The sequence below is a fragment of the Umbelopsis ramanniana genome (genome assembly GCF_025399195.1).
Source record: "Umbelopsis ramanniana AG unplaced genomic scaffold K450scaffold_58, whole genome shotgun sequence".
Classification (NCBI taxonomy): domain Eukaryota; kingdom Fungi; phylum Mucoromycota; class Umbelopsidomycetes; order Umbelopsidales; family Umbelopsidaceae; genus Umbelopsis; species Umbelopsis ramanniana.
The window spans coordinates 63,910-85,150 of record NW_026252144.1 but is presented as its reverse complement, the minus strand read 5'-3'; the positions used below and the strand labels follow the sequence as shown (position 1 = coordinate 85,150).

The following is a 21,241-nucleotide window of genomic DNA, read 5'->3' as shown; positions in this document are numbered from 1 at the left end:
CATTGGCGTGAAGGTTAGATAGAGAGAAGAAAAAGGTACCATTCAAGGATTTTTTTATTTTTTGAGAAAAAGTGTGCAGTCAGTGGGGTCACGCAGACCTCTCATGGCCGATCATGCTTGGACGTTTTTCTTACATGAAAAAATTACACCGCTTTATGAACCTACTTATTTTTTTTACGTAAGTCCGAGTGAACAGCCGTTTTCATACTGTTTGACAACGTGGTTTCTGTATAGAAAGGTTGGTTTCCTCTACACAAAGGTGCTGCTTTCTACATTTACCGCCAAAAGTGGGTAAAACACGCTGCTCTGGCCAATTTCCTGGCTGCGAAAAAATAAACTCCTAAAATCATGAATTTTGTCAGCAATATTCGTGACGTACCGACAAAACAAGTGCTCAACATTGAGATATAGAACGACCGTCTCATAGACAGTTAGATCAGGCCTTACTGAACACCATGTTTTGTGCGAGTAAGTGTAGACTGCATTCATCCCACCGCCTGCCTGAACAATTCCCACTAACCTCTGCAATAGTATCTGGAGAAGTACCGGAAGAACCGGTCTTGTCGACCAAGTCTGGTCTCGTTTATGAAAAGAGACTCATTTTGAAGCAAATTGGCGATACCGGCAAAGATCCTAACACTGGTGAAGATTTGACGGCCGAAGATCTCATAGACATTCAATCCAGTACGTTGCTTAGATACCTGTTTTGAGGATTTTGTCCGCGCTTCCCTATTAATTCTTTATCCTTTTTGCGTATTCGCCTTCACAGATCCCAAGACAGTCAAACCACGTCCCCCAACTTTGACCTCCATTCCTTCACTACTCACTGTATTCCAAAATGAATGGGACAGCTTGATGCTCGAAACGTTCACGTTGAAGCAGCAGTATCAGCAAGTTAGACAAGAGCTTAGTCACGCGTTGTATCAAAACGACGCAGCATGCAGAGTCATCGCTCGATTGATCAAGGAGAGAGATGCTGCTCGAGAGTGAGTTGGCTACTTTCCGTCACGTCGTCAAATCAGATACAAAACTAACTGTTTCCCTTTAGAGCTTTGGCTAACGTTCAAGCTCACCTTGGTACTCAAACTACACAAGCTCCAGCTGCTGAGTCAATGGAGGTTGATTCACAAGAGTCAGGATTGCCTGCTGAAGCTGTTGAGAAGATAAATGCCACAAGTGAACGGTAAGCCATCTGAACCTTGATCCTATTTATGACCCACCCCCACTAACTCCTTCTTTAGCTTGTCGGCTACACGTAAGAAGAGAAAGCCACCGACGGAACACGCATCAGCTGAAGCCGTCGCTGCCTTCACTCAAGTGCAATCGGTGCCATCCATGCATAACGCTCGTCCCGCCGGTATTACAGCACTCGATATCGACGATAAGCGCGGTAATGTTTTGACTGGAGGAAACGACAAGCATGTCCAAGTATACAGCAGAGAGAAGGATAAGGTGTTGGCCAATCTGACTGGCCATACCAAGAAGGTCACGTCAGTTAAATTTAGAGGTGATACTGACAGCACAGACGAAATCGACATTGCCGTATCCGCCAGTGCTGACAAGTCTGTTCGTGTGTGGGGTACCGGAGAGAAAGGTAAGTCGTGGTTTGACTCCATTTGTTTAGAGCGTATGATATGTCCAACTCACTTCCCTCCCTCATAGGTTATGGGTTATTGCACAATATCCATTCTCACAAGAGTGATGTCAATGCTGTCACAGTCCATCCATCAAAATCCTATTTCGCAAGTGCTGCTTTGGATAGCACCTGGGCATTCCATGATTTCGAGACTGGTTCTACATTGATCAGTGTTTCTGATTCAGAGACTGACGCAGGATACACGGCGGCTAACTTCCATCCTGACGGTATGATTCTTGGATGCGGTACAGCTGATTCAACTGTTCGTATATGGGATATCAAGTCTCAACGCCCAGCTGCTTCCTTCGCGGGTCACACTGGCAAGATCACGGCTCTCAACTTTTCTGAAAATGGTTATATTCTTGCTGTTGCATCAGAGGACAACCTTGTCAAGCTTTGGGATCTTCGTAACTTGACCAACACCAAGACATTCACCTTAGAGGAAGGATACAAGATCCATGATCTCAAGTTCGACTACTATGCAAAGTATCTTGCCGTTGCTGGTACTGATTTGACCATCCTCAAGGCCAAAGACGGTGCTCCAATTGTATCTTTCAAAGAAAACACTTCCGATCTCACTTCTGTCCACTGGGATCCTCTTGCCACTTATGTTGCTGCTGCTGGTAACGACCGCACTCTTCGCATCTTCTCTACTGCTTCCGAATAGAGATTTGAATAGAAAAAAAAAATTAACAAATAGCAAAACCTCTTTCTTTTTTTTCTTCTCAAAATGTTTATTCAAATGTAATACTTTTCTGTTAAAAACCAACATGGCGAAAAGAAACCTCCCCTATCTGACGCCCTAAGTGTGAAATATTTCCTGGCGTGGTGAACATCGTCTCGCTAGATGTGGGCTGTTGACCATCCATTTGACCGGTAGGCCCATAGGGACCAGCTATATTGTATTAGATGCCAGCATGGCCATAATGGAGTCCACATTTTGTAGGTTGAAACAAGGTTTTGATCTATGTCCACCACTGGGTGTCAAAGCGGGATATTCATTTTACTGCGAACTACTACGCTGTCCTTGAAAGTCGCAGTAGCGGCCATCCATACTACGGCGGTCAAAAATGTCTTTGCCCTTTCCTAGCACTCCACTACCTCCATCATTACTGCGACAATATGCACTGGTGGATAACGCAGTAGCTTTGGCGTGCCATATGGACGGCAGGGTTATTACCATAATGGGATGGTATGGCTTGTCTTAGACACATCCTTTGCTACAGAAATCCCGAGGCATAGACTGCACCAGAAAACATTTATGATGCATCAGCGATACTTCATTTGAATGACGAAGTACGCTGTTCATGGGTTGGGTGTTATCAGCGCGCCATAAAGCTTGCGGGAAGTGAACGCTGTGGCTGCGATTGGCAGTTGATCATTAGCGCAGCACAAAATGATGTACTTCGCTTTTTAGGTTTTCTTTTCTCTGTTCTTTATAAACCCACACCCACTTTGCCATGTTCAAAAGCTGAACAACCATGTACGATAACACACAAAAATCACCCAGTCAGGTGGAGCTAGGCCACCGTGCTTCAGACGTGGAATCCTATATCACACCAGCGTCTGATCCAAATAATGTTCAGGACGCAGCGCCTTTTGAGCCATCCTCGATGGATCGTCCACTAACTGAAGCGGACAAAAAAGCAATGGTACGCGGGTTCTGCTTCTTCCTCCTGACCTTGGTGGTTGATATCGGGTTTCCACTAGCTATATACTATGGTATGAAGAACCACACTTCTTTGATTGTTGCGCTGATGGTCTCCAGTATTCCACCGCTGCTGCTGGTCATTGGCAAATTCATCTACAACCGCAAAGTCGATATCTTCGGATGCTTGTTCGTCCTCGGCTTTATCTTGTCTGGCATCTTTGCTCTCGTCAGCGGAGATCCTCGTCTCGTATTGCTCAGAGACTCGTCTGTCACTTGCGTGGTAGGAATCTGTTTCCTCCTCACGTTGATTCCGATCAAGACCAAGCGCTTCAACAACCGGCCGTTGCAATTTTTATTCTATGCACAAATCATCGAAAATCTCTCACCCGTCACATGGAAAGACGAACAGGGGAATGAATACACCTTGAGCCGCGCCGATTGGCTCTACACCTATGTACCGTATCTTCGTACCTATGCCATTGCCACCACTGTTTTGTGGGGAGTTATGTTAGAAGCCGAGTTTATTGCCAAAGTCATTTTGATTACAAGCAGTTTGACAACAGATCAAGTGGTGAGTTTCATCACGTTACCGAGATACGGTAAATGCCCTCCATACTGATCCATATTTGCAGGTCAACTATGGAAATATCATTATCGGTGTCATTACAGCAGTGGCCACAGTAGGCAGTGTCTTGATTAGTGCTCCCATACGTTCCAGGTCATTGAAATCATACAAGGAATGGGAGTCTCAGCGCTTTCATCCGGCGCCTCCCCCTTTTGCCAAGAGAGATTAAACGTACCGCCACGCCAAGACATGATGAACTCAAGAGATCCTGCTGTTCTGACAACATCCGACTACAATACCATTCCACAGCAAATTAATTGATGATGATAGTTCATCATCTGTATATATGTCATTGCTAGTGATTTAAGTTGCCTATGCCACAAAATACCATCCCATTTTTATATTACGATACTTGGCACAATATGCCAATAAAATATTTGCAACAAAAAATTTTGGGGAAAAAAACAACGGTACTACGAGCGCACTCAGTGCCTTTGTTCTTTTCATATGCTGGAACTGGAAACAAGTTTGATATCTTGCACTACTGCTGATTGTATTTGATTGTGCCTTAAAGAATGGCCCGTGAGTGGTGCAATCAGTGTCCATATTTGAGACTCAGCGCTCGGCGACAAAATCCGTGCCGCTCCTATTTAAAAGGACAGCTTCTGTTCCAGGCAACTCCCAGTGATTATCAGAATATCCGACTACAACAATCAATCTTTGACACACCATGTTCGGAGAAGGCAAGAGAGGTGCGATTGCTTTAGAGCCCTACTCAGATACTGAAGCTCTCCTTGGAGCATCAACCACACCTGATGACGATGCTATAGAGTCTCCAAGCAGCTCGACTTCTATCGACCTTGATCAATCCGAAGTAGAAGTCGACATGAGGAAGAAAATGATCAACAGCCTTCTTATGTTCTTGTTCAAGATGGTGATCGATATTGCCGCACCGTTAATTATCTATCACAATCTGAAGCACTATGTTCCTGTGCTTGTCGCTATCATGGTGTCCAGTACCCCGCCTCTGATCATGGTCATTGTCACCTTTTTGTACAAACGAAAGATCGATATTATGGGATGTTTGTGTATATTTGGCTTCGTTTTTTCCAGCATTGTTGCCATATCCACTGGAGACGTTCGCCTCGTCATGCTCAGAGATTCGACTATCGGCTGTATCATTGGCCTCTGCTTTCTTTTCTCTTTAATACCCATTAAAACCAAACGCTTTACCAATCTCCCACTGCAATTTTTATTCTATGCTCAATTCCTTGACGGTTTGCCTCCCGTCTCTTGGAAGGACGAACTCGGCCATCAATACACCCTCAGCCGCGCTGACTGGCAGTACACTTATGTGCCCTACGTTCGAGCATTCTGCTTTTACACCACTGTTTTATGGGGTATCGTTCTGGAGACCGAGTTTGTTATCAAGGTCACTATGATTCAAAGCAGTCTGACTATAGATCAAGTGGTAAGCTGTGGTTCTGCGAAAGGTACAAGTAAATAGGTCAAAAGCTAATGAATGGTGTTCTGTATGCAGGTCAACTATGGAAGTATCGTGTTTACTTCCATGACTATAGTGGTTATGATTGTGACTGTACTGGTATCCCTCCCCATACGCCGCAAGACTAAAGAAGCATATAGGATCTGGCAAAAACAACCCTACCATCCTGCCCACCCGCTTACGCTCAGAGCAATTGAAACGGGACCGGAAGTTCAAGAGGACGGACGGTCTATGACAACAATGTAATTTGGCTATACCCTGGTTTTTCTGTCGCATATGACAGAACTTGTTTATTTAGATCCTTTGCCTTGGATCATTGTACAGTTAATTTTTTCATTATTTTTTGTGCTAACTGGCTACCCGCTTTTTCCCTGTCCTCCATACAGTTTTCACCATTGTAACACAATAACAGTAAACTAGCCATTTCGTTGAAATTGAGATCGTTTTAGATATGAGTAGACATTATCGTAAAGAGGTTCTATACGATCGCGTTAAATTTTGCTTCCAGCCTGTGGCTTGGTCATAAGCAGCAGAGTGAAGGAAAAAAAAAAAGGTAGTCGAAACCCAGCTCTCAAAAAAAAAAAAAGTTGCAAAGTCGAACCGTCGTTGCAAACCACGACTTCCTTCGAAATCAGTGCACATGGTTTCAGCCACAAAGGATCTCAAGCAGGGCGACCATCCTGCAAAGGACGGATTCGAGCCTCTGTTGAACGAAACCTTTGCCGGAAAGCATCTCACTGACCCTATTCCTGAAATCAAGGTAACCAGGCAATGAGCTGGCTGGCTGACTAATTATACGGCATGCATGCTAACGGTGTGGTGGTGAATATAGGATAAATGGAAGCTTTTGCCTGCGTTTCTCAAAGTCAAAGGTCTCGTTAAGCAGCATATTGATTCCTTCAACTACTTTGTCAATATTGATTTGAAGAAGATTGTCAAGGCCAACCAACGTGTCACCTCCGACGTTGATCCTCATTTCTTCCTCAAGTAAGTTGTGCAATAATCTTCCTTCACGTCCGTCTTCTCAGCTCATGCCAACTCGCGTGTTAGGTATTGCGACATCTACGTCGGTATTCCCGAACGAACAGACGCAGACGCCGCCAATCAGCCCTATACACCTCACGAATGCCGACTTCGAGACTTGACCTACTCTGCCAATATATATGTTGATATTGAATACGTGCGTGGCCGTACCATTGTGCGACGAAAGAAGGTCGCCATTGGTCGCTTGCCTATCATGCTTCGAAGTCAACAGTGCATCTTGACTGGCAAGTCGGAAGCTGAGCTCGCCAAATTGACCGAGTGTCCTTTGGATCCTGGTGGCTACTTTGTCGTCAAGGGTGTTGAGAAGGTTATTTTGGTGCAAGAACAGTTGTCAAAGAATCGTATCATTGTCGAAATGGATAAGAAAAATAATGTTATGGCTAGTGTACAGAGGTAAGGCATCGTACATGGGTTATTGGCTAAAATTATGCTGCTTTCTAACCCTGTTCGTCGTACTTTTCAGTTCTACTCACGAACGCAAGTCAAAAACCGCCATCATTGTCAAGCATGACAGGATTTACTTAAAGCATAATTCCATATCTGAAGATGTCCCGATCGTCGTTGCCATGAAGGTAAGTACCCAGCCGCTACACCAACCAATACCACGGTAAATGACTATGGTGTGTTGACCTTCTCTTCTTTGCTTTAGGCTATGGGTGTGCAATCGGATAAAGAAATCGCTCAATTGATTTGTGGTAATGACCACGATCTTTTGGACTTGTTCTCCATCAACATTGAAGAGGCATCCAAGTTGAAAATATACACTCAAAAGCAAGCTTTGGACTTTATTGGAAGCAAGGTCAAGGTGAATAGAAAGATATCCGGACCACGTAGACCTTGGGTAAGTTACCATCGAGCCACGTCTACCTGTGTAACAGAAACTGACAATAGACATTTAGGCGGACGAAGCATTGGAAGTGTTGGCAACAGTCGTACTGGCACATATACCCGTAGAGAATCTCAATTTTAGAGAAAAGAGCATTTATGCTGCTATGATGGTCCGTAGAGTGCTACAAGCTGTCAATCATCAAGTTGAAGTGGATGATCGTGATTATGTCGGAAACAAGAGATTGGAATTGTAAGTGGTTTGTGAGTGCCCGGTGAAACACATTACCATCCATATTGACCCTCTATCTTCCTTCAGGGCTGGTCAATTGCTTTCGTTGCTATTCGAAGATCTATTCAAAAAGTTCAACTCTGATCTAAAATTGAATATCGACAAGGTGCTCAAAAAGGTCAATCGTACGCAAGAGTTTGATGTGCATAATCAAATCATCCTGCACGGCGATCACATCACATCTGGGTTCATTCGAGCTATTTCCACTGGTAACTGGGTGTTGAAGCGTTTCAAGATGGACCGCGCTGGTATCACGCATGTGCTTTCTCGTTTGAGTTATATCTCAGCTCTGGGTATGATGACACGTATTGCCTCTCAGTTCGAGAAAACTAGAAAGGTGTCTGGTCCTAGAGCTCTGCAGCCTTCGCAGTGGGGTATGTTGTGTACATCCGATACACCAGAAGGAGAAGCGTGCGGTCTTGTCAAGAACTTGGCGCTCATGACCCATATCACTACGGATAACGAAGAAAGCCCCATTCGCAATTTGGTATTTGTGCTTGGTGTTGAAGGTATGTTTCCCAACGCCTTTTTCATCGCTGAAAGCATTTCATTGACTCATGCCTTTGCAATTTAGATGTCAATATGTTGACTGGTGCCGAACTTTACCAGCCCAATGTCTTTGTCGTGTTCTTGAACGGTAGTATTTTGGGTATTACTCGAAGAGCTGAAAAGTTCGTTCACGATTTCCGTCGCATGCGTCGAGCTGGCCGTGTGTCTGAGTTCGTCTCCATCTTCATCAACGATCATCAAAGGACCATCAACTTGTCATCGGATGGTGGTCGTATTTGTCGACCTCTGATTATTGTTGAAAACCGGAAACCGCGCGTGACCCAACAGCACATCAACGTAAGTGATATGGCATAAATGGCAAAAATGCTCAATGTACTCACCGCTGCATACACTATAGGACCTCATCGCTGAGAAGTTGACATTCGAAGATTTCTTGAAGAAGGGTCTGGTGGAATACTTGGACGTCAATGAGGAAAGTGATTCCAACATCGCTACCTACGAACCCGATATCATTCCGGAAAGCACCCATCTTGAAATTGAACCTTTCACTATCCTTGGAGCTGTCGCTGGTCTTATTCCATACCCACATCATAATCAATCTCCACGTAACACGTAAGTAGATTGGCAGCGCTGTTGGTACTATGTCTCCAGACGACTGATGTTTTATGATGATTAGGTACCAATGTGCTATGGGTAAACAGGCTATTGGCGCAATTGCATACAACCAGTTGAATCGCATAGATACACTTTTGTATCTGATGGTCTACCCACAACAACCCATGGTCAAGACCAAGACCATTGAACTCATCGGTTATGACAAGGTAAAATATCCACCGTGGCAGCCAATCCACATGTGCATTTTATTGACATTTCTGCGTGACTTTTAGCTTCCTGCTGGACAAAACGCTACTGTTGCTGTCATGAGTTACTCTGGCTATGATATTGAAGATGCTTTGGTTTTGAACAAGTCAGGTCTTGATCGTGGTTTTGGTAGATGCCAGGTCATGCGCAAGTATGCTACCATGGTCAAACAGTACCCCAACGGCACGTAAGTACACCGTTGGCTGGAAAACAACTAAAATATGAACCTCTTTGACCAACACTCGCCCTTTTTTTTTTTTCACAGTCATGATCGCTTGGTGGATCCTCCTCAACCTGACTCGGAGCTTTGGAACAGTACCTATGCTGCATTGGATGCCGATGGTATTGCTTCCCCTGCCGAGCCTCTGGAAAGTGGTTCCATTTACATCAACAAGCAAGTACCCTCCAACACCAATGCAGAATTGGGTGTTGGATCAGGGGTGCAGAACATCACATACAAGGGTGCGCCCATGCGGTACAAGTCACCTCAAACAGGCTATGTTGATAAGGTGCTTTTGACCACCACGGAGAGTGACCAGACCCTCATCAAGGTTCTTGTCCGCCAAACTCGACGTCCTGAATTGGGTGACAAGTTCTCTTCTAGACACGGACAGAAGGGTGTCTGCGGTATCATTGTGCAACAGGAGGATATGCCGTTTACAGATCTCGGTGTTACTCCCGATATCATCATGAACCCACATGGTTTCCCCTCTCGTATGACAGTGGGTAAAATGATTGAGTTGCTAGCTGGTAAAGCCGGTGTTTTGGCTGGTAAACTCCAATATGGTACTGCGTTTGGAGGTTCCAAGGTAGCGGACATGAGTCAGATTTTGATCGAAAACGGCTTCAGTTATTCTGGCAAGGACTATGTGACATCTGGTATCACTGGCGAACCGTTGTCTGCGTATATTTTCTTCGGCCCCATCTACTACCAAAAGCTAAAGCATATGGTCATGGACAAGATGCACGCACGTGCCCGGTAAGTTTAAACTATTTTTCCAGCCCACAATCTTTTAAATCCCATCCCAGTTATTCATCCCTGCTTGCTTACAGCGGTCCACGAGCTACCCTCACACGTCAACCTACCGAAGGTCGTTCAAGAGATGGTGGTCTTCGTCTGGGAGAAATGGAACGTGATTGCTTGATCGGTTACGGAGCTAGTATGCTGCTCCTTGAACGTCTTATGATTTCATCGGATGCTTTTGAAATCCATGTGTGCGAGGAGTGTGGTCTCATCGGTTATGCAGGATGGTGTCAGTTCTGTAAGAGCAGCAAGAAGATGAAGAGTATGCAAATCCCCTATGCAGCCAAGTTGCTGTTCCAAGAACTCATGTCCATGAACATTTGTACTCGACTTATGCTTGACGACGCTCTCTAAGGCAACACATCCTCGGCCAAATGTATAAATTTTTTTCTAATTAAATCCCTTGCATCTCTCCAATGTACTATATGTTTTTGCCATGACAGACAGAAATAAACGTTATCGTTCCCACTCACATGCAAAGCTCACATGTCCGGAAAGTTCTAGGGTGTGCCCCGTCCGGCCACGAGGTCCACCTCATTCGGCCCTCCGCGAAGCTTTCAATGTGTCTGGCACGAACAGCCAGACACCTTTCTAAACTATTCCCATCGATTGCAGCCAAGTTCACACGGTCCGGGGTTTACAACAGGTTAAGCCACGCGCAGGCAGGCAGGTCCAATCAATGATATCGATGTTTGTTTGTGCCTTTTGTCAAGGCCATTATTATGAGGGGGAAAAGAAGACAAGAAAGAAAGCTATTACATTGTGGGTGGGACTATAAATATGAAAAGAAAAAAAAAATTTCCAACATGGTATGAATGAATTCGGTTGTTACTATGAAAAAAAAACATCAAAAAAAGGTATTAGGAGACTCAGTTGTTTCCATAACGTAGAGAGCCAATTTCTCGTCTCAGGGCATCGATTTCTTGGGCATTGGCATGTTCTTTGTTTTTGAGCATATCAATGTACTCTACAGCTGTTAAGGAGATTAGGATAGGACCATACACCAGGGCGCAAGTCCAACGGCACTTACCCCGACTTAAAATTTCCCATTTGCTTGTCTTCAGACTTTTGTCCACAGGCAGCACATCCCGAAGTTCATCAAATAAATCTCTCATTTCCCTACGTCGTTTCCGTTCCGCTAGCCTGTGAGTCACTCTCAATTCGGGACTTCGAGAGAATGGCGCACTTCCTCGTCTTTGTGAAGCCATTTCGTCTTGATGATGGAGATGGTAGCCTGGGCCAGCCAGGGTACCAGATGGCGATGAAACCATCGATAAAGAACTTTTGATGAGGGGCAAAGAGTCTCTCCTTGCATAGGCATTTGTTTCATACCGTGACGGCATATGCGTTGGGGAAGGGGATCGAGACGACGCATAGTAGTCGGTGGTGGTGGCCAGCGAGCTTCGTCGGCTGGAGTATGGGCTGGCCGGCGTGGATGATGGGTATTCTCCAGATATGCTCCTGTGTCGATTATTATTGATTCTTGGAAAGGCGTTTTGTTGACGTAGATCGTCTAATCCTTTTGGTCTGTCGACGAATTCAATAGGTGGTAAAACGAGGGGATGGCGAGGCTCCATGGCTTTAGGCGGAGATGGCGGATGAACACTCAGTGGATGCTGAGAACGAGAAGACATCCATGAGGGTTCGTCGGCATGCATTTGGAAATGGGGAAAGGAGAAGGTCGGTCGGGTAAAAAAGAGAGAAGGATGGACACACGCGCTGATTCCCCAAACTCAAAAGTCCCGACTATCACCCAGTTTCCCCATTTTTAGTTTTTCTCCCTCCTCGTGGCTAATTTATTTTCGAAACGCTTCAGTAACAGCCACGTAGAACAACATGCTGGGGAAGAACTTCATTCGTTCGCACAAGAGGGTCCTATCGTTCAAACCACGCCATGCCATACCCTTTCAGCGTGCGTGGATGGAATGAATTTGTACAACCCCCTTGGTTTGCCCATCATTATAAAAGTATACACATCAGTGAATAGGTTCTAAACTGCCTCTGCTATCAATGACATGTGGCCATATCATATCACATCACCCGGTGTAGCTTATTGGCTAACCACATCGAATAGGATACAACCCATTTCAATCCGTTCTGCTTCTGTTTCGTACAAATTTACTGCGGGGTATGTGGGTGTAACCCAGTCAGCATCATGACACGATGTGTGGAAATTTCCGGGCAGACAGGACAGCCGGGGGTATGCATTGATAGTGGTAGTAGCCATCGATCGTACTTACAGCTGATATGACCATCTGGCTACACAGATAGCGATCTTGGTTGAAATCATAATCATCCTGTTGGTTTATTCTTAGTCACCGGTCAGTCACCGATGGCTCATGACGGCCTAATCTATCCATTGGCAAGGCCTGCTTCGGCACGAATATGCCTTTCAGAGTCCATCATTTTGCTATGTACGCCATTGCGTCGATCCTTAGTAAAGGGGGAAAGGCATGACATTGAGCCATATAATAAACCTGCTGGTTATTATCAGCATGGTACTCCTTGCAGCTTTTTGGATTTTCACACCTTGTAGCTCAGAATGGAAATAAAGACGAAGGAAGAACGTGCGCTTTACTGAAGCAATTCCTGATAGGGCTGGGATGAACCAAAAAATGGTCCTTAACCTAACGCCATTGTTTTGTCCTTCTGATGACATTGAGTCAGTCTAACTTTGGAACCATGCTACATTCAAACATATCTTTCAAACAGTCTCAAGTTGTTCATAAAGCTTCCATGCACACATGATGAGATCTGCAGGAGAGTATCGAGATTGTTCTTCTTGGAAGGTGACCAAATTGACGTCAAGCAGGTTTAAGGTATTTACGGTCCAATCAATAACTAAGGCTTAGTGCCTACTTTACTTTGACTCTGCCCAGTGTTACCAAGCTTAATCACAGCGATGGGCTTCCAATGAGCTCATAAGTTGACTTTTTTGCGTGCATGGAATCCCATAAATATTTCTACAGAAAGATCTTTTTCTTTATCACAACATTCACAGCAGATCTATATCAAACCACCCTCCATACCATCGAAGCTGTTGATGATGACTTCACATGGCTATACTATGCTAGCGCGAAATATTTTTTCATTGTAACCTGATTGGTCAATAAGTTTATATAATATCTGCTGTTGTGATTCCACTCTTTTCTTCAAAAGGATAGTGTGTATGTATAAAGTAAGAAGAAGTCGGCCTTACAGATTGGCTGCTAGAGCCAATAGACCAGCCATGAGCAATCCAGCGGTGGGAAGGATACTGTTGGCTGAAGAAGCCGCCGTCGCAGCAGGTGGAGGAATAGTACTAGTCAAAATCACCACAGGAGTGCTCTGAGGAGGGGGAGGAGGAGCGAGAGATGTACTAGCGATGGAAGAAGTGGGTAGAGCAACCGATGAAGATGAAGGCATGGCGAAAGAAGAAGAAGCCGAGATACTGCTGGATGATAGGCCTGATGAAACGCCGGATGGAACAGCTGTGTTTAAGCTGGAAGAAGCGGTGGGTAACAAGGCGGATAGTAAGTTAGAGGCGGAAGAGGCTCCTCCAAGAGGGATGGATAATCCCAAGATGCCTGAGTCAGCTTTCGAGCTATGAGCTTCCTTTGCGTGATGTGTTGCTGTAGCTTCTGCGGCCTTGGTGGTAGGATGATGGGTGGAAGTGGAGGAATCTCCGCCCAGACCCAACAAAGGAAGTAGATCAGCATGACACGACTGGAAAGCCATGAAAGCCATTAACACAAATAAAAGCTGTGGTTTGAACATGATGAAGGAATGGAAAGGGGAGAAAAAGAAAGACGTTGAGATTAGCGCAAGAGGTTCAATGTAATAAAGCAGCGAAATTAACCCATTGAAGCTAAGCGGAAATCGCGTCTGTAGTCTATTCCAATTGAACAACCAACCTACCTCGCAAAACCTTTGTCGTCAACCTCCTCCTTTACCCCTGATGTTTACCTTTGGTATATCAAAGGAAACTCCCTCCTTTTGCAACAAGCACACTTCTTGTTCTTGTCCATGTTCTCTCCTCCATTGCCTCCCAATGACCATCCGCGAATGAAGCGGCGGACTTCCACACCTCATGTAACTCAGGTCAAAGAATGTGATATACTACTGTCGAAGCCCCGACCAAGAAGCGGTTCCTGGGCAGGTTCAACCTCAGAGTCTCATCAAATTACTGTCGAGTATCCTCCGCCTCGATCCCCCAAGAATCATTTTTTATCGCATTTTACAAAACAGCCTTTACCGCATTACTTTCCATCGCCCAGTCGAGATGATGTTGGGTTTGTCTACAATCCTTCAGAGCGTTCAGCTGATACCATGAAACGAAAAAAAGGCCCACTAAGCGGAATAGGTAATTTTTTTCGTCGATTGCGCCAAAACACCACCGATCCTGTCCATGCAAAGGAAGTGCTTGCTTCCAAGCCGCTGTCATCACATCCTACCCCAAAGCAGATTCTGCCGGAAACCGAGGAAAAGCGAGTTCCTGGGATACGCAGAACCACTCAGCATTCCGATCCTCTCGACCCCCTGGAACCGCGTGAAAGATCGAAACGAGAGTCACTACAAGCGCATTTGCGGTATTTTGGATTGGAATTGAACTCGTTACTTCCACCTTCGGAGGCCCCCACCCTGCCGTTACGATCGTCTTTGTCAAGTAATGATTTGAAGGAGTATCGGCAAAAGCACCCCGATGGAGCTAGGCTGAGTATGTTATGTTCGTCCCCGTCCAAGACGTGTAGCTGCATTCGAGAGGAACCAGAGATGGAGGCGGCCGGCCATAGCTCGGTCTCGTTGTCGCGCGGTAGTTGCTATACATGTGAGTCCATGTACAATACCTACACTACGTACCGCCAAAGCGAAAACAGCGTCACCGAATTACCAACACAAGATTGTGAGCAGGGCCGCCAGCATGGCGCAGCACAGCCAACGTCGCACTTTGACAAGCACCATAGCGATGAGGACGAAGACGAAGTGTTTTTGGATGCTCAAACCACCAACGAGCCTCCTGCTGAACGGCGAGCCGATCAGCTCACAAAGCGTCTTAGTGGTGGGCATTTTGGGTCCGCTGGTGGACTGATACTAAGCGTATCCGATTTTCTAGCTCGTCCCTTGGATCCTACCGCCAAGCGACATAGTACGTGCACTCTGAGCACGACCAAAAAGGACGAAACGGTCACTAGTTATGGCGGAGAGCGTCGATGTAGCCAGGCGAGTGCTCATACGGTGGTGGGAGTTCTCCTCCCTCCTTCAAGCGAGCCTGAATTAGAGCACGGTACCATTGATACAGCGCCTTCGACTGAAGTGAATACGCCTCGTCAGGACCAGGAGTATACGTCAGTGCAGAGCATGAGCATAGAAATGGAAAATTCCATCGGGATGCTGAACGAGACAAGTGACAAGCAGTTTGTCAGTACGGAGGAGAGCGAAGAAGACATAAAGGTGGCGGCTCGTCGGATATGGATTGAAGACACTTCATTCCATGAAGATATGGAGAGGGTAGCGGAGTGGTTGGGCACGAGGTGAGATAGCACGTTTCTGCTTGAAATGTTGTTGCTTTGCAACCATCATTATGTGAAACTGGTGTTTTAACGAATACTTCCCATTAGCAAACCGTTCAATCAAAGGACACTGAAACTGTACATGGAGTATTTTGATTTTCGAGATCTACGACTTGATGTTGCCTTTCGGTAAGTCAGTGCAGTCGGTGTGCCCGTGCTTGGCCTCTCTACTAACTTGATTCCTATACAAGAAAACTATGCCGAAAACTACCTTTAAATGCGGAAAGTCAGCAAATTGATCGTATCTTGGAAAATTTTGCAATTCGCTATTGGGAATGTAACCCCAAAAGCTCATTTGGCAATGCCGGTAAGACGAGTGCTTTTATATCAATCTCGATAAATTGAACCTCTTTGTTTTTCATCATTCCCGTTTTTACATCTTTGCCAGACGTCGTATATGCTATTGTTTATTCCCTGCTCCTCTTGAACACGGACCTTCACATTGCTCAAGGCGATCACAAAAAGATGTCACGAAGCGCATTTATACGGAATACGATGTGTGCCATTCGAGCTCAGGTCGATATGTTTGTTGACCTGACGTTGATCAGCGCATCATCCATCAAACGATCACCAAGCGCTCGCAGTTTCCGCAGCTCAAAAAGCGGCCGCAGCGAATATAGCAACACCAGTAACCCAACAACTTCATCGCAGACAATAGGTAGTAAACAATGGTATTCTGAAATAGAGTCCATGTTAAAGGTAAGAGGGAATTCAAGTTGCAGCATCATAGAAGACCTTTGAGGCTGAATATATGGGACACCACAGGATATGTATGTGGCAGTCAAGAACACTCAGATTTCACAGCCTTCAACATCAACCAGTGCGGAAACATCGCCCAACGGATCCACATTGGATGGTACCAGTACACTTGGAAGATTATCTCTCAACCCTGTCAACGTCAATCCACTAAGGCGCGGATTGACAAGGAACAGTATTCGCGAACGGTCCGGTACCCCTGATGTACACCAGGTGAACTTACCTACTGATAAAGTGTTGACTTGCTGAATGACAAAAACTCAACTAGCCCTACTTTCCCACCACAGAATGGAAGACAGTCCTTACACCATCAGCTGAGTGTTCGTTCATCCTCCAATCGATCAAGGTGTACATCGATTGTTTCTGTACAGTCCGGCACCTCCCATGGCTCAGGTAGCGCCAAGGAGTCAATATCAGCCACCGCTTATCAATCGATTGCCAACCTCATCACCAACACCCAACTCTCTGCGTCGTACACATGTGATGCCCCATTCTACAAAGAAGGGGTTATAGTAGGCAAGCACTTGCTGGAACGAGCAGACCAAAAAGCCAAGCACCGAGAATGGAAAGAATATTTTTGTGTGATTTTCCGTGCGGAACTCCTCATCCATCGCTTGGAGCATCGCAGTGGTGATCGCAAATCCATCCATAAAACAGCTCATAGTAACAGCAGTTTTTTGACCGACTACGACGACAGCCAACCATCGCCCTTTGCTGTAGGTGGAGGGGATCTCATGGTAAGATCGACCGCGTCAGCGTGCTTTCCTCCTATTCATAGTCTGTCCGTTTCTAAAATTAAAAATTCTCCATATTCCTCTCGTTTAATTTTGCCTGCCCGCTCAATAGTCTCAGGCGCAGCAAGTGGCCTGCCTTGATCTCAAGCACTCGTTGTCCACAGCCCTGCCTTCTGGTTACAGTCGACAGCGACCTCATGCTTTTGCATTGCAGCAAGCCCACGGCGGGGTGTATGTCTTCCAGGTTGGTTCGGATGAGCAGCTTGTTGCTTGGATCTCAACTCTCAATTACTGGGCTGCCCGAGAGAGCAAAGAACCATTGACTGGAGGGGTCAGTAACATGGAGTTTGGCTGGGGTGACTGCCTTCAGGACGTGGTAGGTCACCCAGACCACTACAAATTGACTCTCGGAGCCATGTCGGTCACCGTGCACGAATGGAAGCCACCCGTACCACCAGAGATAAACAGCACAGTGAGCGAGATGGATCAGTTCAAGGCACTTCAAAAACATGTACAACAGCTCAATGCTGAATTGGACTTCCATCGTGAAGTCAAGCCAAAGATATCTGTACGAGTAAGTAGCTGAGTTTGGCGTCATGTTATTTAAAGGAATAGCGCGCGCGAATCAATTAGCTTCGTCGGCCGAACCTTTCATCCATCCATACGATTTTTCCCTCTTCTAATTCTCTAAAACTCTAGTTCCCTCCAAGAACGACCAACAACATTCGAGCGCTGACCAACTGGGAATCGAAAGCTCAGTACTTACTACATGAAATCATCAAGTATCAAAACTACTGTGATGCCATTGAAAAGAGTCTAACGCTTCAGGTTCAAGTCAATGCATGAAAAAAATAGCCCCAATTTCTTTTGTATGCTCCGCTTTCAAGGTTTCGAGATCATTGTTGTTGACCCCCTTAGCCTGCTGCTATTTTTGTGTTGAAATTGAATAATATTACTGTAAACTTTCTTCTTTCCTTTACCTTGTAACCTATGCAGAGCCTCCTCCTGCTCTTACATCTCTCATATGTCCTGGCTACCGTCCAGCCTTTAGCTTATATTCTGGAGCTTACAAATATACAATCTTTCTTACTGGAATACCCAGAACTCCATTTGCGTCATACCTTCAACTCCTCCATCCTCACCGGTGTGTCCGTCAACTTTCACTCATTAGACGATGCACACAGAGTCTTGCAGGATCCCAATATCCTGCAAACATGGCCCGTTACGCTTCACGCTCGACCTATGTCAAACTATAGCATAAACGAGATACCCGTATGTTTGCTAATTGATTTTTCTAAGGACCAAGAATTTTTTTCTGGGTCCACCGTCGCTGATCATTGCCTTATGTTTTCATCATAGGGTGCTGCCCAAAAATTGACAAGTCAGAATTTAGCGTACCAGCAACTTGATACGGATGGATCAGGCATTCGCATCGGTGTCATTGACTCTGGCGTCGACTATCGGCACCCTGCGTTGGGCGGATGCTTTGGCGTCAACTGCAAAGTGCGCTATGGCTATGATTTGGTAGGCGACGAATATAACGGAGACATCGCAACCCTCAAGCCCGACCCTGACCCCATGGATAGTTGTGGCACCGGATCAGGTACTACTCTATTGATTGTTGTTTTATACACTCCTCCTGATGACTAACACTCCATGGCATGACAGGTGCTACAGGGCATGGAACTCATATCTCTGGCATCCTTGCCGCTGATGACAAAGAGTTGGTGAGTATCTCCTTCACACGCAAATCCTGTCTGCTGAGAAAAAGGCTCTTCCTGACCGTCTTTTGCATAGAATTGGACTGGTGTGGCTCCAGGTGCTACCCTTGGCATGTGGCGGTAGGGCATAGGAGAGTCAGCATTATCTGCCTAAGGAATTCACCCTCTAATGCACTTCAATTTTCTAGTGTCTTCAGCTGCCAAAATGTCCTCACGCCCAACGACATCCTCATCAAGGCAATGGAAATGGCATATAAAGCAGATATGGATATCGTCAATCTGTCATTTGGCGAAAATGGTGGATGGGCGGAAGATCCACTTGCCGTTGTTGCTGATCGAATGGTCGAAGCTGGTGTGCATGGTGAGTCTAAAAGGAAAAATGCATTCTGGCACGGTGAATACTGCCATGACAATCATTAAACTGACTTGTTTATGAAAACGTTAGTGGTGGTGGCTAGTGGAGACTCTGGAGGGAATGGCGTTTTTCTGACAGCTGCTCCCGCCACTGGACGAAAAGTCATATCGACAGGTTCAATAGATAATCGCTTGGTGGCCGCCCATGTTCTGGACATCAAAGGGCATGGATCAATAGGTAAACGTAGTCAATGTCGCTCTCTGAAAAGTGATTGATACTCATCTGAGATAAATCATTCAGTGTACAGAACCGCAGATAACTTTCCTATATACAACCAAACACATCACAGTCTAGTGTCTGTCTCAAAATCTCTCAATCTGTCCGTAAATGCTTGTACGTCGCTTTCTTACAACCTCACAAACGCTTATGTTGTGACAAAAAGAGGCGACTGTGCAGACTACACCCAAGCTGCCAATCTACAGCAAGCTGGAGCTGCGGCTGTGATTCTTGTCTCATTGCAAGGCCAAGACACAAACATTGGGCTGATCTCTGTTGGTATTCCTGTGGTTTCAGTCCCATTTGACAACGGCGAACAAATTCAGCATTTGCTACGCAAAGAGAGCCGTTTATCTGCTCGGCTGACAACTATACTTTCAACCTTGCCTGTATTGTCAGGAGGACAAGTATCATCTCTCTCGACGCTCGGACCGACCAACGAACTAGAGTTGAAACCTGAAATATCTGCTGTTGGAGGATACGTGTTTTCAACCCTGCCTCGCTATTTGGGTAGTTATGGTACTATGTCTGGGACAAGTATGTCCAGTCCGTGGGTAGCTGGATCCATTGCCCTTCTGCTTGGCTATAACAAGGAACTGACCCCTCAGCAAGTGAGAACGGCTTTGATGAATTATGCACAGCCAGGTAAAGTACTTTTCAGCAGTCGAAAAAAAGAAAATTGGGAATACGTATTGATATGCTGAGCTAACCTCCGCTCTCAGTGAATACCACCATTACAAACAAACCTATGATAGATTCTCCAATTCGACAGGGAGCCGGTGTAGCGGACATTATATCCACCATCGCCTGCGTAAAAAAACTCTCTGTGAACCCCCCGAAACTCAACCTAAACGATACCCAGCATTTCACCAACACACATTCGTTGACTATCACCAATCACCAGGACTCAGAACTCACAGTGTATATAAGCTACCAAAATTCGGCGACAGTGGCTGGATACAATATTTCGAATCCAATGGATTTTGAACCTTTAGAGCCAGTCAGCTTTTTGGCCATGAGTCGTTTGTCCGACTACGCACACATTGATATTGCATCCAGTAAAATAGTATTACCGCCTGGTCACAACGCCACCCTCTCATTAGATATAACACCCCCGACCACGAACAATCGTTTTCACTCTTTCTATGGTGGCTATATTGTCGTTCGTACGAGTGGCTGTACGGCGAGCGTACCGTTTATAGGCATGTCCGGCAACATGAGTGCGCTTCCCATTCTCGATCGTTCACCATCCACTTCTTTTCCGTTCCCCAGTATTGGAAATCCAAACAACACTATTCTAGCAAGCAACGAAACCGGCCAGTATGTTCTAAACCAAACATTCCCGAGTGTTCTGGCCAGGCTGCTCACCGGCACGGCGATAGCTCAGATCCAAGTCCTGGACCAACACCACACTACCCTTGGCGATGTGCCGCTGCAAATAACGACGAACCAAACGTCACCCAATCCAAGAGCATGGGTGGTTCGTAACCTTCAGCGGACACTCAACGGAGCGACCGACTTCAAGGTCTGGAAGTGGGACTTTACCTATCTTCCTGTGAACGCTACCGTGTACGGACAGAATCGGCAATTGGACAAGGTGCAAACTGTTACTCCAGGGACGTACCACCTGAAATTGAGGACTCTCCGAGTGTTTGGGAACCGGAACAACATCCATGATTGGGACCAATGGACATCACCTCCTCTTCAAGTCAAGAGTATACCCTCCAAGCACCACAACCATCCATCCAAAGAATAAAGTATGGACGCCACCATGATGCGTTTATTTTTGCATTGTTACTAGGATGAATAAAAGTGCATGGTTATAGCAGCTTGTTTTTCATGTTATGTCACTTTATTTCATGTCAGGTCATGCCATGTCATATCATGCCATGTTTTAGCTCGGTTATTCTATGCCGTGTTGGTTTTATGGTATGTTGC

At 45.7% G+C, this 21,241-nt stretch overlaps 8 protein-coding genes across 8 annotated transcripts; 6 read left to right on the top strand and 2 right to left on the bottom strand.

The window, feature by feature from the left end:
• The first annotated feature begins 426 nt into the window (after positions 1-426).
• On the top strand, positions 427-2,699 carry K450DRAFT_255073 (uncharacterized protein). Its single transcript, XM_051591292.1, has 6 exons — positions 427-468; positions 532-684; positions 770-986; positions 1,049-1,183; positions 1,242-1,594; positions 1,663-2,699. Exons 1-6 carry the CDS (start codon positions 456-458, stop codon positions 2,301-2,303), a joined length of 1,512 nt encoding a protein of 503 aa, XP_051441813.1. The 5' UTR covers positions 427-455; the 3' UTR covers positions 2,304-2,699.
• Positions 2,700-3,041: 342 nt separating this feature from the next.
• Positions 3,042-4,260, top strand: K450DRAFT_283143 (uncharacterized protein). Its single transcript, XM_051593467.1, has 2 exons — positions 3,042-3,858; positions 3,920-4,260. Exons 1-2 carry the CDS (start codon positions 3,118-3,120, stop codon positions 4,079-4,081), a joined length of 903 nt encoding a protein of 300 aa, XP_051441812.1. The 5' UTR covers positions 3,042-3,117; the 3' UTR covers positions 4,082-4,260.
• Positions 4,261-4,539: 279 nt separating this feature from the next.
• K450DRAFT_255069 (uncharacterized protein) lies at positions 4,540-5,812 on the top strand. Its single transcript, XM_051591291.1, has one exon. It carries the CDS (start codon positions 4,583-4,585, stop codon positions 5,357-5,359), a length of 777 nt encoding a protein of 258 aa, XP_051441811.1. The 5' UTR covers positions 4,540-4,582; the 3' UTR covers positions 5,360-5,812.
• A 132-nt stretch (positions 5,813-5,944) lies between these two features.
• Positions 5,945-10,401, top strand: K450DRAFT_255062 (uncharacterized protein). The gene is made up of 13 exons (XM_051591290.1): positions 5,945-6,116; positions 6,189-6,343; positions 6,407-6,793; positions 6,864-6,972; positions 7,050-7,241; positions 7,300-7,478; positions 7,545-8,026; positions 8,092-8,363; positions 8,425-8,639; positions 8,704-8,848; positions 8,915-9,075; positions 9,154-9,867; positions 9,942-10,401. Exons 1-13 carry the CDS (start codon positions 5,997-5,999, stop codon positions 10,264-10,266), a joined length of 3,456 nt encoding a protein of 1,151 aa, XP_051441810.1. The 5' UTR covers positions 5,945-5,996; the 3' UTR covers positions 10,267-10,401.
• Position 10,402: 1 nt separating this feature from the next.
• K450DRAFT_255060 (uncharacterized protein) lies at positions 10,403-11,955 on the bottom strand. Its single transcript, XM_051591289.1, has one exon. The coding sequence runs from the start codon at positions 11,568-11,570 to the stop codon at positions 10,782-10,784; it is 789 nt and encodes a 262-aa protein (XP_051441809.1). The 5' UTR covers positions 11,571-11,955; the 3' UTR covers positions 10,403-10,781.
• A 1,106-nt stretch (positions 11,956-13,061) lies between these two features.
• K450DRAFT_255057 (uncharacterized protein) lies at positions 13,062-13,793 on the bottom strand. Its single transcript, XM_051591288.1, has one exon. It carries the CDS (start codon positions 13,666-13,668, stop codon positions 13,108-13,110), a length of 561 nt encoding a protein of 186 aa, XP_051441808.1. The 5' UTR covers positions 13,669-13,793; the 3' UTR covers positions 13,062-13,107.
• Positions 13,794-18,240, top strand: K450DRAFT_255046 (uncharacterized protein). The gene is made up of 9 exons (XM_051591287.1): positions 13,794-15,422; positions 15,510-15,590; positions 15,653-15,768; positions 15,850-16,160; positions 16,227-16,430; positions 16,505-16,954; positions 17,064-17,282; positions 17,433-17,525; positions 17,651-18,240. Exons 1-9 carry the CDS (start codon positions 13,918-13,920, stop codon positions 17,795-17,797), a joined length of 3,126 nt encoding a protein of 1,041 aa, XP_051441807.1. The 5' UTR covers positions 13,794-13,917; the 3' UTR covers positions 17,798-18,240.
• On the top strand, positions 17,484-21,181 carry K450DRAFT_255039 (uncharacterized protein). The gene is made up of 9 exons (XM_051591286.1): positions 17,484-17,525; positions 17,651-18,223; positions 18,311-18,554; positions 18,620-18,678; positions 18,749-18,792; positions 18,861-19,033; positions 19,118-19,264; positions 19,328-19,948; positions 20,026-21,181. The coding sequence occupies exons 2-9, from the start codon at positions 17,942-17,944 to the stop codon at positions 21,057-21,059; spliced, it is 2,604 nt and encodes an 867-aa protein (XP_051441806.1). The 5' UTR covers positions 17,484-17,525; positions 17,651-17,941; the 3' UTR covers positions 21,060-21,181.
• Positions 21,182-21,241: the final 60 nt, after the last annotated feature.

Coding starts and splice junctions, on each gene's coding strand:
- K450DRAFT_255073 (XM_051591292.1), top strand. Junction 1,184..1,241: donor ATAAATGCCACAAGTGAACG/GTAAGCCATCTG, acceptor CTCCTTCTTTAG/CTTGTCGGCTACACGTAAGA. Junction 1,595..1,662: donor GTGGGGTACCGGAGAGAAAG/GTAAGTCGTGGT, acceptor CCTCCCTCATAG/GTTATGGGTTATTGCACAAT.
- K450DRAFT_283143 (XM_051593467.1), top strand. CDS start 3,118: ATGTACGATAACACACAAAAATCACCCAGTCAGGTGGAGCTAGGCCAC. Junction 3,859..3,919: donor GTTTGACAACAGATCAAGTG/GTGAGTTTCATC, acceptor CCATATTTGCAG/GTCAACTATGGAAATATCAT.
- K450DRAFT_255069 (XM_051591291.1), top strand. CDS start 4,583: ATGTTCGGAGAAGGCAAGAGAGGTGCGATTGCTTTAGAGCCCTACTCA.
- K450DRAFT_255062 (XM_051591290.1), top strand. CDS start 5,997: ATGGTTTCAGCCACAAAGGATCTCAAGCAGGGCGACCATCCTGCAAAG. Junction 7,479..7,544: donor GGAAACAAGAGATTGGAATT/GTAAGTGGTTTG, acceptor ATCTTCCTTCAG/GGCTGGTCAATTGCTTTCGT. Junction 8,364..8,424: donor TGACCCAACAGCACATCAAC/GTAAGTGATATG, acceptor CATACACTATAG/GACCTCATCGCTGAGAAGTT.
- K450DRAFT_255060 (XM_051591289.1), bottom strand. CDS start 11,570: ATGCATGCCGACGAACCCTCATGGATGTCTTCTCGTTCTCAGCATCCA.
- K450DRAFT_255057 (XM_051591288.1), bottom strand. CDS start 13,668: ATGTTCAAACCACAGCTTTTATTTGTGTTAATGGCTTTCATGGCTTTC.
- K450DRAFT_255046 (XM_051591287.1), top strand. CDS start 13,918: ATGTTCTCTCCTCCATTGCCTCCCAATGACCATCCGCGAATGAAGCGG. Junction 16,161..16,226: donor AAATAGAGTCCATGTTAAAG/GTAAGAGGGAAT, acceptor GGGACACCACAG/GATATGTATGTGGCAGTCAA. Junction 17,283..17,432: donor AAGAACCATTGACTGGAGGG/GTCAGTAACATG, acceptor ACAGTGAGCGAG/ATGGATCAGTTCAAGGCACT.
- K450DRAFT_255039 (XM_051591286.1), top strand. CDS start 17,942: ATGCAGAGCCTCCTCCTGCTCTTACATCTCTCATATGTCCTGGCTACC. Junction 18,793..18,860: donor GCTACCCTTGGCATGTGGCG/GTAGGGCATAGG, acceptor TCAATTTTCTAG/TGTCTTCAGCTGCCAAAATG. Junction 19,265..19,327: donor CAAAGGGCATGGATCAATAG/GTAAACGTAGTC, acceptor TAAATCATTCAG/TGTACAGAACCGCAGATAAC.